We start from the raw sequence: 15,053 nt of genomic DNA, 5'->3' as shown, positions 1-15,053 counted from the left end.
AATGATATCTTCAAAGTGCAGAGCCAAAATAATGATCAACCTGGAGTTGCGTATGTGATCAAACTACCTTTTAGGTCTAAGGTTGTCTCACTTCTCTATTGATGAATAACAAATTACCATAAATTTAGCAGCTTAAAACAACATGCATTTATTATCTAATGGTTTCTGTAGGTTAGAAGTCCACCACAGCTTACCTGGTTCTTCGCTTCAGGGTCTCACCAAGCTCTGGCCTACATGTTGGCTAGAGCTGTGGCCCAATCAGAAGACCCACTGGAAAAAGTCACTTCCAGACTCACTTAGGTTGTTGGCAGAGTACATCTCCTTGTTGGCAGAAGGACTGTGGTCCCCATTTTCTTGCTGGTTCTTGGCCAGGAGGTGCTCTGAGCTGCTGGAGGCTTCCCACAGTTCCTTGCCATAGTTCCCTCTTTACATGACCTTTCTTTTTCAAGCAAGCCAGAAAATTCTCTAGTTTCTGTCTTCTAAGAGTGAGTCTTATATAACCTAAAAACATCATGTGAGTGACAGCCCATCACCTTCGCCGTATTCTGTTTGTTAGAAGCAAGTTCAAGCTCCTGCTCCCATCAAGGTGAGGGGATTACAACCAGAGGCTTGACTACTAGGAGGTTGGCATTATTGGGGATTACCTAGTAGTCTGTCCATCACAAGGGTGAAATGAAAACATTGGTAGATAAACAAAAACTGAGCTTATAACTAATAGATCTTCATCAAAGGGAATTTTAACAGATGTTCTTGGGGAATCAAGAACACGGTTGAAGGCTGAGATTCAGAAAGGATTGTGAACACATTAGTTCATAGATATATTGTATTAGTTATCTATTGCTGCATTCCCAAGCTCAGTGGCTTAAAACAGCAAGCATGTATTCCCTCACAGTCTCTGAGGATTGGGTACCAGGGAGCTGGGGTCTGCTCAGCGTCATCGTTATTGCAGTCATGCTGTCACCCCTAGGTGACACTGAGGCCCTAGGATTGTTTCCACAGTGACCTCTCCACTGTGATGCCTGAGTATCACTAAGGCATGGCAGGTGGCTTTCCCCAGAGCAAGTAGTGGTGTTTGGGGGGGGGGCTGTTGTGCCTCTTATTATCTAATAAGAAAAGTGACATAGAAGTTCTGCCATATTTTATTTGGTCATACAGACTAACCCTTGTGAAGGGTCTACACGAGGCCCTGGTATGCAAATATGAGGAGGCATTGGGGGCTGTCTCCTAGGCTGGCCACTGCACATGCACAGTAATAACGTATATATCAGGAAAGCGGAGAGTGGGATTTTTGTTGTTTTCATGTTATATTTAATATCTGTTATACCTTTTCACTGTAGATATTTTAATCTTTGGTAAATTGAATACTGACTTAATTTAGGCTGCAGGGTACTATAGATCAGGTGGCTTATGAGCGACAGAAGTTTATTTCTCAGCAATTCTTGAGGCTGGAAGTCAGGATTAGGGTACTGGCAAATTCAGGGTTCAGTGAAGTTCTGTTTTCCTCATTCATAGACAGCTACATTCTTGTTGAGCCCTCCTGTGGCAGAAGGGGCTAGAGAGCTATCTGGAGTCTTTTTTCCATTGTGGGGGCTCCACCCTTATGACATATCACCTCCCAAAACCCCACCTCCTAACACTGTCATAATGAGGATTAGGTTTTAACATGTGAATTTTGGAGGACACAAACATTTAGTCCAGAGCAATTATCTGTGGTAAAATTCCAAAGGCAAACACTAAAAGACTAGAAATAGCTTGTGCAATTTCTCAATCAGTAGAGGGAGAAGTAAATAAGAAAAAAAATAATAAATAAAAGAAAAGCTAAGAGAGAGAAAAAAGGAAAGAACAGATGGTAGAAATCAGACCCAATATATTGTCACAATAAAGTTAAATAGAGTAAAATTGACAGTTGGTAGAGATTATCAGATTAAATTTTAAAAAATTAGCTTTTAAAAAAATTTAGCTTTTTGCTGTTTAAAAGATACACAAAATTTGTAAGGAGACAGAAATGTAGAAAGTAAAATAGAATTTAAAATACAAAGGATTATTATGTAATCATGAGAGCCAACTCACAAGACCATATAGGAATGGGCAAAAGTAGGTTTATGGTTTCATTGTGACATTCTTTTGAGCTAATAAAGCTATTTTAATAATTATAACCTGCATGTCTTTTTCCATATAAACAAATGTAAACCTAATTTTGCCCTCAACATATAACAATTGTAAACTTCCTGTTAGACTATTGTTAGAAACAGAGGGATAAATTTATAAATCCTTTCTCATAGCATAGATTTAAAGCACCTATCTCATTTTTTTGATAGGTTAAAAAAATAAGTAAATGAAAAAGAAGCCCTGGCCAGGGAGCTCAGTTGATTAAACCAAGGTTGCGGTTTTGATCCCTGGTCAGGGCACATGCAAGAGTCAATCAATGAATGCATAAATAAGTGGAACAACAAATCGATGTTTCTCCCTCTCTGACTTTCTCTCTAAAATCAATAAATTGTGGGTTTTTTTTAAAAAGAGAAAATATATATATATAGAAATTTAACACAGTTAGTAATTACAATTTAATGGTATATAGAACTTTTTCCTCAACAATGAAGGAATTCACCATCTTCTAAAGCAGGGGTCCTCAAACAACGGCCCGCGGGCTGCATGCGGCCCCCTGAGGCCATTTATCCGGCCCCCCCCCCCCCGCACTTCCGGAAGGGGCACCTCTTTCGTTGGTGGTCAGTGAGAGGAGCATAGTTCCCATTGAAATACGGGTCAGTTTGTTGATTTAAATTTACTTGTTCTTTATTTTAAATATTGTATTTGTTCCCGTTTTGTTTTTTTACTTTAAAATAAGATATGTGCAGTGTGCATAGGGATTTGTTCATAGTTTTTTTTATAGTCCGGCCCTCCAACGGTCTGAGGGACAGTGAACTGGCCCCCTGTGTAAAAAGTTTGGGGACCCCTGTTCTAAGGCATGGAATATAATTTTAAAAATGACTAAATCATAGAGTCTCAATAAATTTCAAGGTGTGTGTATCCTACGGACCGTGTTCTTTGACCACAGTGCACTTAAGTTAGAAGTCAATAACAAAAGTAAATTAAAAATCATACATTTGGACATTTTAAAAGCACACTTAATAACACATGGTTCAAATAAGAGATTAAAATGCCAGTTTAAAGTTCTAAGAACTAAACAATGTTCAAAAATTTCAAAATGTTATGTTGGAGAGAAATGACACTTAGGAGGGTTATAGTCTTAAATGCTTATATTAGAAAATAAGAAAGGCTAAATACTAACGAACTAGTTATCTAATGTAGGAAGATAAGTATAAAGAAAGAACAAGAGAAAGAAACCTAAGAATGTATAAGGGGAAAATTAAGACAAATTTAACACACACATTATAAAGTAGTAACAAAACCAAGAGTTGGTTATTTGAAAAGCTTAAAAAACAGTTAAACCTCTTATGAGATTGATCAAGAAAAAGTTATCACACACAAACAATATTAAGAATGTAAATAAGCTAGGCAGAGAAAGACAAATATATGATCTCACTTATATGTGGAATCTAATGAACAAAGTGAACTGAGGAACGGAATAGAGGCAGAGGCGGGGTCACAGGGACCAGAGGGAAGGGGGATGAGGTGATGAGATCAGAGAAGGTGAAGGGGTTAGTGAAATTATATATTCATAACACATAGATACAGATAGCAGGATAGCAAATCCCAGAGGGAAGGGGGGAGGGAATGGGGGGAGGGGGGTAAAGGGAGTATAATGGGGGCATGTTGTTGGGGGTTGAGGGTGTTATATTGAGTGGGACACTTAAATCCATGTTAACAATAAATTTAAAAATTTATTAAAGAAAGAGAAAGAATGTAAAAAAGGACATAAATATAGATCCAACATTAAATAAAATGATAAGGAAATACTATAAACAACTTTGTGGTAATAAAATTAAAAGCAGAAAAGGGCAAATTCTTATGAAAAATTTAATTCAATATATCTAAGAACAAATAGAAATCTGAAGTGCCATTGCCATTAGTTAGTTAAATGGGCAATTTAAAATCCACACACACAAAAAACTACTAAGCCTAGATGATTCTACAGGTTAGTTCTGGTAAACATTTAAAGAACAGATAATCTCGGATCTTCTGCAAACTCTTCAAAGGAATAGCAAGAAAGGAAATACTTGTTCTGTGAGGCCAGTACTGCCACGATACCAAAACCAAGCAAAATGAATACAATAAAATAAAATTTGCAACCCAGTCTTACTCATGCACACAGATGCAAAAATCCAAAACAAAATACCAGCAACCCAGATCCATCAGCTTATTAAAAAGGTAATACCTTGGTTGTATTTCAGAAATGAAAGAATGATTTAACATTAGATAATTCATACAACGTACATGTAATTTACTTCATTGATAGATTAAAGGAGAAAATAAAACAAATATTTTGGAAAACCAGGATTAGAGAGGAACTTTTAAAACATTAGAAGAACACTATTTAAAATCAGTAATTTCTTTTTTATGGCTGAATAATATTCCATTGAATATGTAGAATATATAATATATCACATTTTCTTATTCTCACTACACACACATAAGGTAATTATGTGAGGTGATAGAAGCGTTAACTAAGCTTATTGTCATTTATAATTCGTGCATGTATCAAATCATGAACACATTAAACTTACACAATGTTGTATGTCATTATATCTCTGAAACACATGGAGAATAAAATAAAATCATCAATGAGACCATATGTGTTTGTGTGTGTCCATTATCAGTGCTTCTGTTCTAAATTTTACTGAAATTCCTAGCAGTGTCTAAGGATAAGATAAGAAATAGAAATAAATAGTGTGAGAACTGGAAAAGAAGAAATAATACTGAATCATTTACAGATGATATGTCTGTAGGGAACACCCAAAGGACTATAAAAGTAAATGATTAGAAATAATAAGAGTTTAACAAGATTACTGGATTTAAGATCAATATATACAAATCTATGGCTTTTCTCTATACCAGTGAAAATTAGAGAACATGCAGAAAACAGTGTTTAAAATAGCAATAAAAATTGTAAAGGCCTTAGGAATAAATAATAGAACATGTATAAGACCTATATGCAAGCATTTATAAAACTTTATTAAAGGACATTGAAAAGGACCTAAGCACATGAAAAGATTTATTTATATATGGGAGACTCAAGTTCAGAAAAATGTCAGTTTCCCCAAGTTGTTCTATAGATAGATCCATTGCAATTCCAATGAAAATCCCAACAGTTTTAAATGAATTTAACAAACTGATTCTAAAAGTTATATACAAGAGCGAAAGACCAAGAATAGTGAAGACGTACTTAAAGGAAGAGAAGAAAGAGGAGAAAAAGAAGAGGGAAGCCCGTCTACCACATGGGAAGAGTCCTGTGAAGCTATAGAAATTGAGACACTGATGTTGAGCAGGTATAGACAGATTGATCAGTAAATCCAAAGAGAAGCCCAGAAACCCACATCTAAATAGAGGCCAGATATATAACACAAGTGGCATTGAGCATCGTGAGGAAAGGGGGGAGTGTCCACAAATGGTGCTAAGACAACTGGTTATTACAATGAAAAAAGTATAAGTCAGATCCCTACCTCACACCTTACACAAATATCAATTCTGAATGGAATAAAAATTTAAATATAAAAGACAGTTTTACAGTTTTTAGCCTGACCAGGAGGTGGCGCCGTGGATAGAGCATCGAACCTGCTGAAGACCCAGGTTTGAAACCTGAGTTTACAGGCTTGAGCGTGGGCTCACCAGCTTGAGCGCAGGGTTGCCAGCTTGAGCGTGGGATCATAGACTTGAGCCCAAAGGTCGCTGACTTGAAACCCAAGGTCTCTGGCATGAGCCCATGGTCACTGGCTTGAGCAAGGAGTCACTGGCTTGGCTGGAGCCCCCCAGTCAAGGCACATATGAGAAAGCAGTCAATGAATAACTAAGGTGCTGCAATGAAGAATTGATGCTTTTCATCTTTCTCCCTGCCTGCCTGTCTCTGTATCTTGCTCTCTCTCTTGCTAAAAAAAAGCTTTACAGTTTTTAGAAGAAAATGCTTTCTTACTCAAGGTGACAAAGACAAAAATTATTTCATTTAATTACATTAGAATTACAAAATTCTATTCATTAAAAGACAATTTTTAGAAGTGAAAAGACAAGCCTTAATTGGAATGAGATATTTACAATACTTAATGACAAAGATTTAGTACTCAGAATAAGAAATGCATAATATGTCAACCCATTTGAAAATAGAGCAAAAGACATGAAAGACATCACTGATGAAGAAGTAGGAATGGCAAACAGAGAAAAGCCCCACTGCATTAGTAAAATAAATGCCATGTTTTATACCTCTAGATTGACAGAAATTGAGCAGTCTGACAAACCAAGTACTGTATTGATAAGTATGTAGAGTAGTAAGAACAGACACGCAGCTTGTGGGATGTTAAAATGGGGATGATTACTTAGGAAAGCAATTTGAAATTATTTTGTAACGACGGTTTGCATATTGTGCTACCTAATGACTTCACTCCTAGGCCTATCTCTTTAACAGAATTTTTCAAGCTGCTGAGGGTCACCCATTAATGGACTTAGCCATTTAAAATAAAAAAAGTAGGGTAGAAAATATCAGAAGGCATCATTCATTTTAAGTATTTTGTGATATTATTTTTCTGGTATTCATGACTATACATTTTTACGGAGTCTTGGTGTAAAAAGCATTTCTTATGAAAGGAGTGGTCAAAAGATGTGAAACACAGTCCTTTGGAACTCTTGCTGTGTGCCATGGCAGCGGGCCCAGAGACGTTCACAACTGCATTGTTTAGAGCAGCACAAAATTAGGGAGAAAAAAAAGTCTGCCAACAGAAAGGACCAATCGATACAGGATCATTTACTGGATAAATGGAATTTTACACAACATTGACAATGAATGGACTATGATTACAAGTAATAATATGCATGAATTTCAGAAACATGTTGAACCCAAAATGGCCAGTCACAGAAGACTGAAAAAAAAAAGCCATATCATAATTAATAAAGCTCAAAAAAGCTCCACTAAACAGTATCTTATTTAGATATATTTTTAAAAAGATCAGGATGGTTATTGGCACAATGAAAACTTAATTCAGCCATTAAAAAGAATGAGGTAAAGGCATGTACTATATAGCACAAAGAACCTTGACCACATTATGCTAACCAAAAGAAATCTGATGCGAAAGGACAGATATATATATATATGAAATGTCCAGAATAGCAGATCTATAGTGACCAGATAGATTATCTGGCATCAGGGGTGGGGGAAAGGGAGCGTGGGAATGACTGGTAATGGGCACAGTTTCTTTGGGGGACGGTGAAAGTATTCTGGAACTGATGATGATGCATGTACAATTCTGTGACTGTACTAAAAGCTGTTGAATTACACTTTTAAACGGTGAGTTTTATGGCATGTGATTTCTAATGTAAAACACTTTGAAGAGGAGCAAGGGGATGATTAGAAATACATATGTTCAGGATAGTGTTTTCCTGTGGGAGTGGAGCAGGGGGGTAGGACGGAGGAAGAGCTGGGTAAGTACAGTAGTATTTGTTAAGTACTAGTCCAAATAAAGTTACTTGTTATGGGTGTTTATCTAAGTCCTGTGCTATTATGTATATTCTATATTTCCATACCTATAAAATATAAATGTAAAGTTATAAATAAATGCAATTATTAAATGACGTAGCATTAAAGCAAAAATGCTTTCTGTAAATGCTTCTTGAGTCCCCCAAGAGTCCAGGTCTGTGCATCAGGGTGACTCTGGATGCAGCAGTTCTGACCTCTGGTGGAGGAGAGGGGAATGGCAGCTGGGGCTGCTGGCTTGGGCCAGGGGAAGTCACAGGGTGAGATCCCTCAGACCTAGTATGGCCCTGGCCACCAGACAGACATCCAGGAGGTCAGGCCACTGCCGGTGTCACCCCCCACGCCCCCAGGAAAAGAACAGACAGCCTCAGATTTTCCTGGTTCAGCCCCTCCCCTTTTCCTTGTTGGCTTTTTACCATATTCCTTTAAGCCCAGAAATGAAGTGTGTATGAATCCACTGAAATTACCCCCTGGGAAGGGCTAAGTGGCAGAAGCTTTCACTGAGATAGTCCTTCCTGGAGTGAACAACTGCAGAGACCAATAAGCTCATGAGCAGAAGTCTCAGGTGTCTCCTGGGGAAGGAGGCCAGGGCACTGATGCTCGGGAACCAGGGTCCATACTCCCTTTGTTTAATCAAACCACCTTTCTGGAGGATTGTGACTGGAAGCCTATGGGAGGAGTTGGCTTGGGCACATTGGAGGTGAGAGTGTGAGCGTGACTTAGGGAGAGCTGTCAGCATTGCAGGGTTACCATACAGACCTCGGAAACGGCAGGCCTCCTGACCCACCCAGCTGGCTGGGCTAGAGCAGGCATCGGTTCACCTGCACCATTTAACTCAGTAGGAGGAAGAACTTGCAACAGTGGGCCTTGGCTATGGGGGCTAGGCCAGGAAGTCCCAGGCATCTTAATGAAATAGAGATGGCCACACAGAAGGTGGCCTGGAGAGGCGGTCACCAATGAACTCACCTTCAAAGCCCTCTGGGCTTTATGGCTTTGGTGCCAGAGAGGTAGGTGGTGGAGGAGTTACCGAGCTAGGTTAGTATCTAGGCTGTGCTGCTCACTGTCATGAGTGCTGTTTAACCTCTTAAACCTCAGTTTCTTCATCTGCAAAAGGGGTTTGTCCAGGTGCCTGCTAATATTATTGGTTCAAAGGTGGTAATTGAGTGAGTGCAAGATTCCCATAAATGTTCGCTGCTTCGGCTTTGCTTGACCTCTTACCATTTGGAGCATGCTCAGAATACAGCTGGGAATTCGACTGGGCCCCTGGTGGGACTGAAGGTTGGAGTGGGGACTCTCCTACCCAGGGGGTCATTTTCCTCTCTCTGTCCCCAGACGCCATGGAGGTGGTGCTGATCTTTCTCTGCAGCCTGCTTGCCCCTGCCATCCTGGCCAGTGGTAAGTACACCACAGGACCTGGCTCTGACCAGTTGGCAGCCATGGCCTTTTCTGATGGAAGGTTCTGCCCCTTTGGGACTCTAGGGTTGGGGCTCTCAAGTGCTACAGGTCTGATCAGCCCCCCCCTTACCTTAGTCAGAGAGAAAGTCCCGGAAGGTGGCAGCTACTCACAGACCCTGTCCAGCCTGCCCACCCCTCCCACAGACTCCTGCACTCCGGCGGGGTCTGCTTTCAAGCCTCAAGGCCACCTGGCCCTGTGAGCTTTTGGGAGTGAGAACTGTACATCAGTCTTTAGACTCTGGCCTTGTGCAAGTCACATGTTTTTTCCTTGGTCTCAGTTCCCTCATCCATAACGAGAGAAATAGATCCTGCCTTTGGGGGGTGACTATGCATAAAAAGGGACCGTTGGTATGGCTGTGCTATGAACACAGACTCTCATGGGGGCTCTGAGGTGGGCCTGCCCTCGGCTACCAGGCAGGCCCGTCCTGTGGGGCTTCTCCAGGCTCCTCTGCTGAGCAGGCGCCACTTCCCAGGAAGCCTTTGTGGGGAGCAGGGCTGTGAGGCAAGGTACAGTACCTGGGAGCCAAGATGTGCAGGGTGCTGCTGTCCTCCTCTTGACCAGGTGTGTTTACTTTTGCAGCAGCTGAGCAGGAGAAAGAAAAGGACCCCTTTCATTATGGTGAGTGGTGAGGGCCGCCCTGGGTCGGGAGGGGGCGGCACAGCCCCTCTGGGGAGGGCTGGCACACTCCCTGGCCCGTCCTCCTTCCCCACCTCTCACCCTGTTCCTTTGTCAGATTACCAGACCCTGAGGATCGGGGGATTGGTGTTCGCTGTGGTCCTCTTCTCTGTCGGGATCCTTCTTATCCTGAGTGAGTTTCCATGTTCACCTTGTGAGAGCAGTATCAGCTGCTAAGCAGGCAGAGAGCAGTGTAAGAGCCTGGCTGTCCCCTTTCCAGGGGAGGGAAGGAACCTGTCTGTTCTCCCTGTTATCTCGAGGACGTAAGAGAGTACTTGGCACATAATAGGTGCTCGGTAAAAATGGTGAAGCATGAACGATATAAATGCTTGATGAAAAAAGCACAGACAAGAAAAAGGGGCAGGGTGGTCCTCCTGGTGCTGTATCCAGCAGTGGGTGAGTGGGAGACTGACAGGACGTCAGACATAGAGGCTGCCCTTCATGTGCTCTGAGGGTGGCCCTGTGTGTTTGTGTTCCTCGCGGAAGCCGGGTCTGTGTGGGGGCCTCTGCGCTTGCACAGTCAGGCAGACTGTGGTGTGGAGCTGTCCGAGCTGTTGTTGAAACTGGGCCCCAGAAGGACCCTCCCCCAGCTCAGGATTGCGGCATCCAGCTGTATGAGCCTGGGTGTGAGGGTGCTGTCACCGAGTCTCACAGCTTGCACCAACTCACAGGGTGGCCCTGCTGTGGCCAAGCCAGGAGCGTGACCTTGAGCTCAGGCCAGCTGATGACCTTGGATGGTTGCTTTGCCTTTTAGGTCGCAGATGCAAGTGCAGTTTCAGCCAGAAGCCCCGGTAAGGATGCCATGGCTGCGGACATTTGGGGTGATAGGGGAATAGGCAGGGGCCTCCTGGTGCGTGACCCAAATGAGTGTTTTTAGATTCTTGTCTCAGACACGGGCCATGTGTGTTGAGGGTAGGGTAGAAGTTCTGACGATTGCCAGGCAGACTTGGACGCTTAGTCCCCCGTTCTCTCTTCTAACAGGTATGGGGATGGGAAGTGGGCAAGAAGGTGCAGGCCCTTGAGACAGTCGGGAGGCGAAGGGAGGCAGAGGGCTTCAGAGCCTCTCAGGAGGTCATTTCCCTTCAGGGTCTGTGACACTGTCCCTGCTTGTCACCTGTTCTTGATGCTCTCTGAGCTGAGTAGAAGCTTGGGTTCCCTTTTCAGTCACCTTTTTACTTAGACATCAAGGGCACAGCCCATTCATTAGTCCACTACAGTAAGCAAGGGAAGCTCTGGGCCTCACAAGCCCAAAGTCTGTGGCAGGACATAGCCCGGCTAAGCCCCCAGGAGTCCCTAGGGCACCCCTTCCCAGTACTTAGTTCTCTTGGGGCTGACATTGAAGGGTACCCGCAAGTTCCCCTGGCTCTGCCCTCTTAGTCCTGACTTCTCACTCACCCTGTGAGCCCATGGAGTGTGTGGAGGCTTCCGGCGACTTTAGGCACCCCTGCCCCAGGAAGGGGAATGGTGATGCTCTCCGGGTTTGCCGTGGAAACATCTGACGGAAGGGCTTGTGTCTTGTCTTCCTGCAGGGCTCCAGGGGACGAGGAGGCCCAGGTAGAGAACCTCATCACAGCAAATGGTAACTGTCTTGGCCACCTGCCTGTGTTTCCTCATCTCCACCAACAGGCTGCTGCTCCTGACAGCCGCTACTTGTGGGGCAGCTGCTTAGTGTCAGGCAGATACAAAGTGTGTCACAGATCCCTCTCATTTAATGTGCACACAGCCCCGTGAGGCTCGCATCATTATCTAGTTTTACAACTGTGGGACTCAGAAGTTTAGGAAATGTGCCAAGTTTCTATGACCAGCAAGGAGAAGGGCAGTGATTTGCACCCAGGTCTGTCAGAATCGAAATTCCACACGAGTCACTTCTTTGCTGTATGGGTTGGGCTCCCCCAGAGTTAGACATGGCTGCTGCGGGGGTGGCCCTCGGGGTAAGGAGTCCATGCGCTGTAATCATCTGCTCTGGTTTACTTTGCAGCAACAGAGCCCCAGAAAGCAGAGAACTGAGGGGCAGCTCTCAGGTGGGAAGGTAAGGTGCTGTCTGCTGTGTCTTCCTCTGTCTCCACCACTATCCTTCCTAGGGAAGACTGGGCTAGCTTCTGCAGTGGGCACGGCTTTTATTAAGAGCTGTGATCTGAGGAGCCTTGTGTCTGAAAGGGATGATCAGACAGACGAACGCAGTGGTCAAGTTAATGGGGCATCTTGCTGCCATCTGGGCATGACTTGGGGAGGACTCAGGTTAGTGAAATACTTCTCGTATCAGGGCAGCATAAAGATAATTGCTTTGAGAGATGATTCAGAAAGTCCCTTAGGGCCGTTTTTTTAAATTAACAAGTTGTTATGAGATTTACCAACCCTATGTGAAAGTTGGAGAACAGTGCATGATGCCCCATGTCCTCCACCCTCTGCTTACAGTGTTATCAGGTCTCAACATTTAGGGGCACTGTTTTTAGTGCGCTTGTTTACTGCTCATTGTAGGGACAAGAAAAGTAGTCGTTAAATGCTTTACTGTTTTCAAAATGTTGTCACCACACAAACTCGCTGGAGCCTGCCAGAAGTCAGTAGGATGGGGGAGGGCACCCCATTCTGTAGATGAGGAAACAAGGTCAGCAAGCATAACCACACAGAGAGTAAGTGACAGACGGTCCTAAACTCAGGTGGTTTGGTGCCATCTCACCAACCCTGTGCTCCCTCCTGCCTTGCTTCAGTGACACATCCTGGACACCACGGGGCCCAGGGCTGTCTTCTCTCGGCTCACTTTTGCCTTTTTGAGAGAGAGAGAGAGAGAGAGAGAGAGAGAGAGAGAGAGAGAGTATTTAATGCAAATAAGGCATATACCTTTATCCTGAATTGTAAGTTAAAAGAGATTTCTGGATGTCCAAAGCCTGCTGCACCAGCATTTTCTCGGGTCATTATGACGCCGTGTGCTCCTGTAGCGTTTGTGCTCATGTTCCCTGAAGAGCCCCTGGGGGTCGGGAGGGCAGTGCAGGTGCGTGAGCCCCCTCTTCTAGAAGAGGCTGGGGAGGCTGGTTCCCAAGTGTGCAGTGCTGAGGGACCCAGCCTCGGAGGCAGATGTCCCAGCTGCCACTTGGCGTCCTGTCCACTTGGCAGCTGGCAGGTCAGAATCTGTGAGCGGTAGGAAAGGCTCAGGGAGGGAGCGAGAGCTAGTAGTTGTCTTCTCTCTCTCTCTCTCTCTCTTTTTTTTTTTTTTTTTTTTTTTTAAACTAGGACTTCTAGGTTACAAGACTGAGTGACTAGGGAAGGGTGTCCTGGGATAGAGGTTCTGGCAGAAAAGTGTCCTTTCCATGTCACCCGAGGCCCAGCTCTCCTGAAGGACCCCCCCCCCCCGTGCCTGCACCTCCTTCCTCATGTTCCAGGCTCACTTCCCCGGGAGCATGGCTCTTCAAGTGGGGGGTATCACCTTGTGAGCTTCCGTGGTCAGAGGGGCTACGGAAGGCAGGCAGACAAGCCTGCCTAAGATTTGTTCAAGGAGCTAAAGATTTCTTCAAGGAGCCAGGGTTTTGTTTTAATTTAAATTCTCTTCTTCAGCCTCCAGACCCTGAAGGCAGCTGCTCAAACCTTCAGATGCAAAAGTCAGTGCTTAAGAAAAACATGCCACTCCAGCTGCAGACCTTTTCCCAGGAGGAGCTGAGAGCTTCCCTATCCCTTCCCCCCAATACTAGTCCTCAACTTAGTGACGCAACCAACACCCACTTTCCCAGCTGCAGCCTGCGGGCTTGTCCACCCGTGACGTGTCTGTGTGTGTGGTGCCGTGTTCTTCGTGGCTGCCTGTCTGTGGATGATGTTGTCTAGTGAACCTGGCCTCGTTTCCTGGGCTGGAGCTGAGCCGAGTCACCATCAGCCCCGCCCTGCTCCCCAGTAGCGCCCCCAGGAGCCTGCTTTTCCCCTGAGAGACCAGCCTCCCCTCTTGAGTTGGGGGTGAGTGTAGGGTTGGGGCCCAGGTGGGAGTCCCCACTTGTCTTGGGATTTGGGAAGGTTTACACACCCTCGTGGTCATTCTTCATGGCCTTTCTTCACTCCTTTTGCAAGAACCTTCCCTATTCCACCGCTGACCCCAGTCTGTTCGGAGTGTCTCTTAGAAATTGGAGGTTCACAGCAAGGAGCTGGTCTCAGGCAGGCGAAGCCCCTTCCCTGGTCATGTTTCTCCTAGGACTAACCATGGAGCTCCCGCCTGCCCTGCCCCATCGCCGAGTGGACAGGGAGGCCAGGCCCGGGGCTGTACTCTGCCCCTGGGGAATGTGCCTCTTGCACATCTTCTCAGCAATAAGCCCTTGGGATCTGGGTCCCTACCCCTCTCCTACCTTTCCTGAGTCCACGGCTCTAATCTGTAGCCCGGCTCGCCTGGACTCGGACTCCCCGTCCTTGAGTCGGGCCTCTGACAGCTGGTCATTCTGTTGGGGCTAACATCCCGGGGAGGCCACAGGGAGGGCAGAGGTCCTCTGCTTCTCTGTCCACAGCCCTTTGGTCAGGTGGCAGCAATGGCTGCTGCTCCCTTTGTTCTGCTTGTCACTGGTCAGAGTGGCAAGTGCAGTGGCCATGCTGGAGGTTAGAGGCCAGACAGGGCTCCCTGCAGCCCTACTGCTGGGGAACAGCAAGAGGTCAGAGGTCATAAAGAGAGTGGAAAGCCAAACCAGACCCTGCCCCTCCCATCCATTGTGTTGTCTTGGAAACTAACCAAATGTGTGCAGAACTGCTGTCTGTGCTGTGATCTATCCTCTCAACAACAAGGAATAAAATACCATTTGTTTCCTAGTGGCTCAGAGGTGCGTTCCTTTCTGTGCAAGAACTCAAATATTTGGAGAGCCAAAGGGACTGTCCTTGGTCAGAGGGAGGAGGTGAGGGCTGAAGAGGCAGCTAAGTGGCCCTTGTTCCTTCCAGCTGCTGTAATGCTTAGCCACCTCGCCTGCTCCCCTCCCCTCCCTCCCCTCCCCCCTCCCCTCCCCTCCCCTCCCTTCCCCTTCCCTTCCTCTTTCCTCCTTTGCCCAGACCCCTCCTCATCCCTTCCTCCTCTTGTACCCCCCACTCCTCCTACTTCCCTCACTTCCTCCCCCAGGCAGCGGACCAGGATGTGTACCTTCTGCCTGGCCTGGAGAGAAGGGAGTTGCAGTGGCCAGATTGAAGCCTCACGGGCCTGGACTGAAAGCTTCTAACCCCCCTCCCTTTGGTTAGTTTTGGGGCAACTACCTAAGTGTTTGACAAAAAGTAACATAGGTGGTCACTCAGGTTATGATCCAAGCCTTTTTTTTTTTTTGCATTTTTCCGAAG

The 15,053-nt window shown here is 45.1% G+C and overlaps 1 protein-coding gene across 2 annotated transcripts in view; it reads left to right on the top strand.

Annotated features, from left to right (window-relative positions):
• FXYD6 (FXYD domain containing ion transport regulator 6) overlaps positions 1–14,540 on the top strand; it is a 35,002-nt gene extending 20,462 nt beyond the window's left edge. Inside the window, exons 2-8 of one of the 2 annotated variants that reach the window (XM_066245731.1) lie at positions 8,969–9,031; positions 9,672–9,710; positions 9,826–9,900; positions 10,522–10,558; positions 11,297–11,346; positions 11,746–11,796; positions 13,317–14,540. In XM_066245731.1, the coding sequence (XP_066101828.1) occupies positions 8,974–9,031; positions 9,672–9,710; positions 9,826–9,900; positions 10,522–10,558; positions 11,297–11,346; positions 11,746–11,774 (288 nt within the window). In that variant the 5' untranslated portion in view covers positions 8,969–8,973 and the 3' untranslated portion in view covers positions 11,775–11,796; positions 13,317–14,540. The remainder of the gene's footprint in view (positions 1–8,968; positions 9,032–9,671; positions 9,711–9,825; positions 9,901–10,521; positions 10,559–11,296; positions 11,347–11,745; positions 11,797–13,316) is intronic. The other variant, XM_066245722.1, reaches the window with a different exon arrangement.
• The last annotated feature ends 513 nt before the right edge of the window (positions 14,541–15,053 follow it).

Source organism: Saccopteryx bilineata, chromosome 1 (genome assembly GCF_036850765.1).
Source record: "Saccopteryx bilineata isolate mSacBil1 chromosome 1, mSacBil1_pri_phased_curated, whole genome shotgun sequence".
In the NCBI taxonomy this organism is placed as follows: domain Eukaryota; kingdom Metazoa; phylum Chordata; class Mammalia; order Chiroptera; family Emballonuridae; genus Saccopteryx; species Saccopteryx bilineata.
Note: the sequence above shows the minus strand (reverse complement) of the source record. Positions and strands in the feature narration are given on the sequence as shown.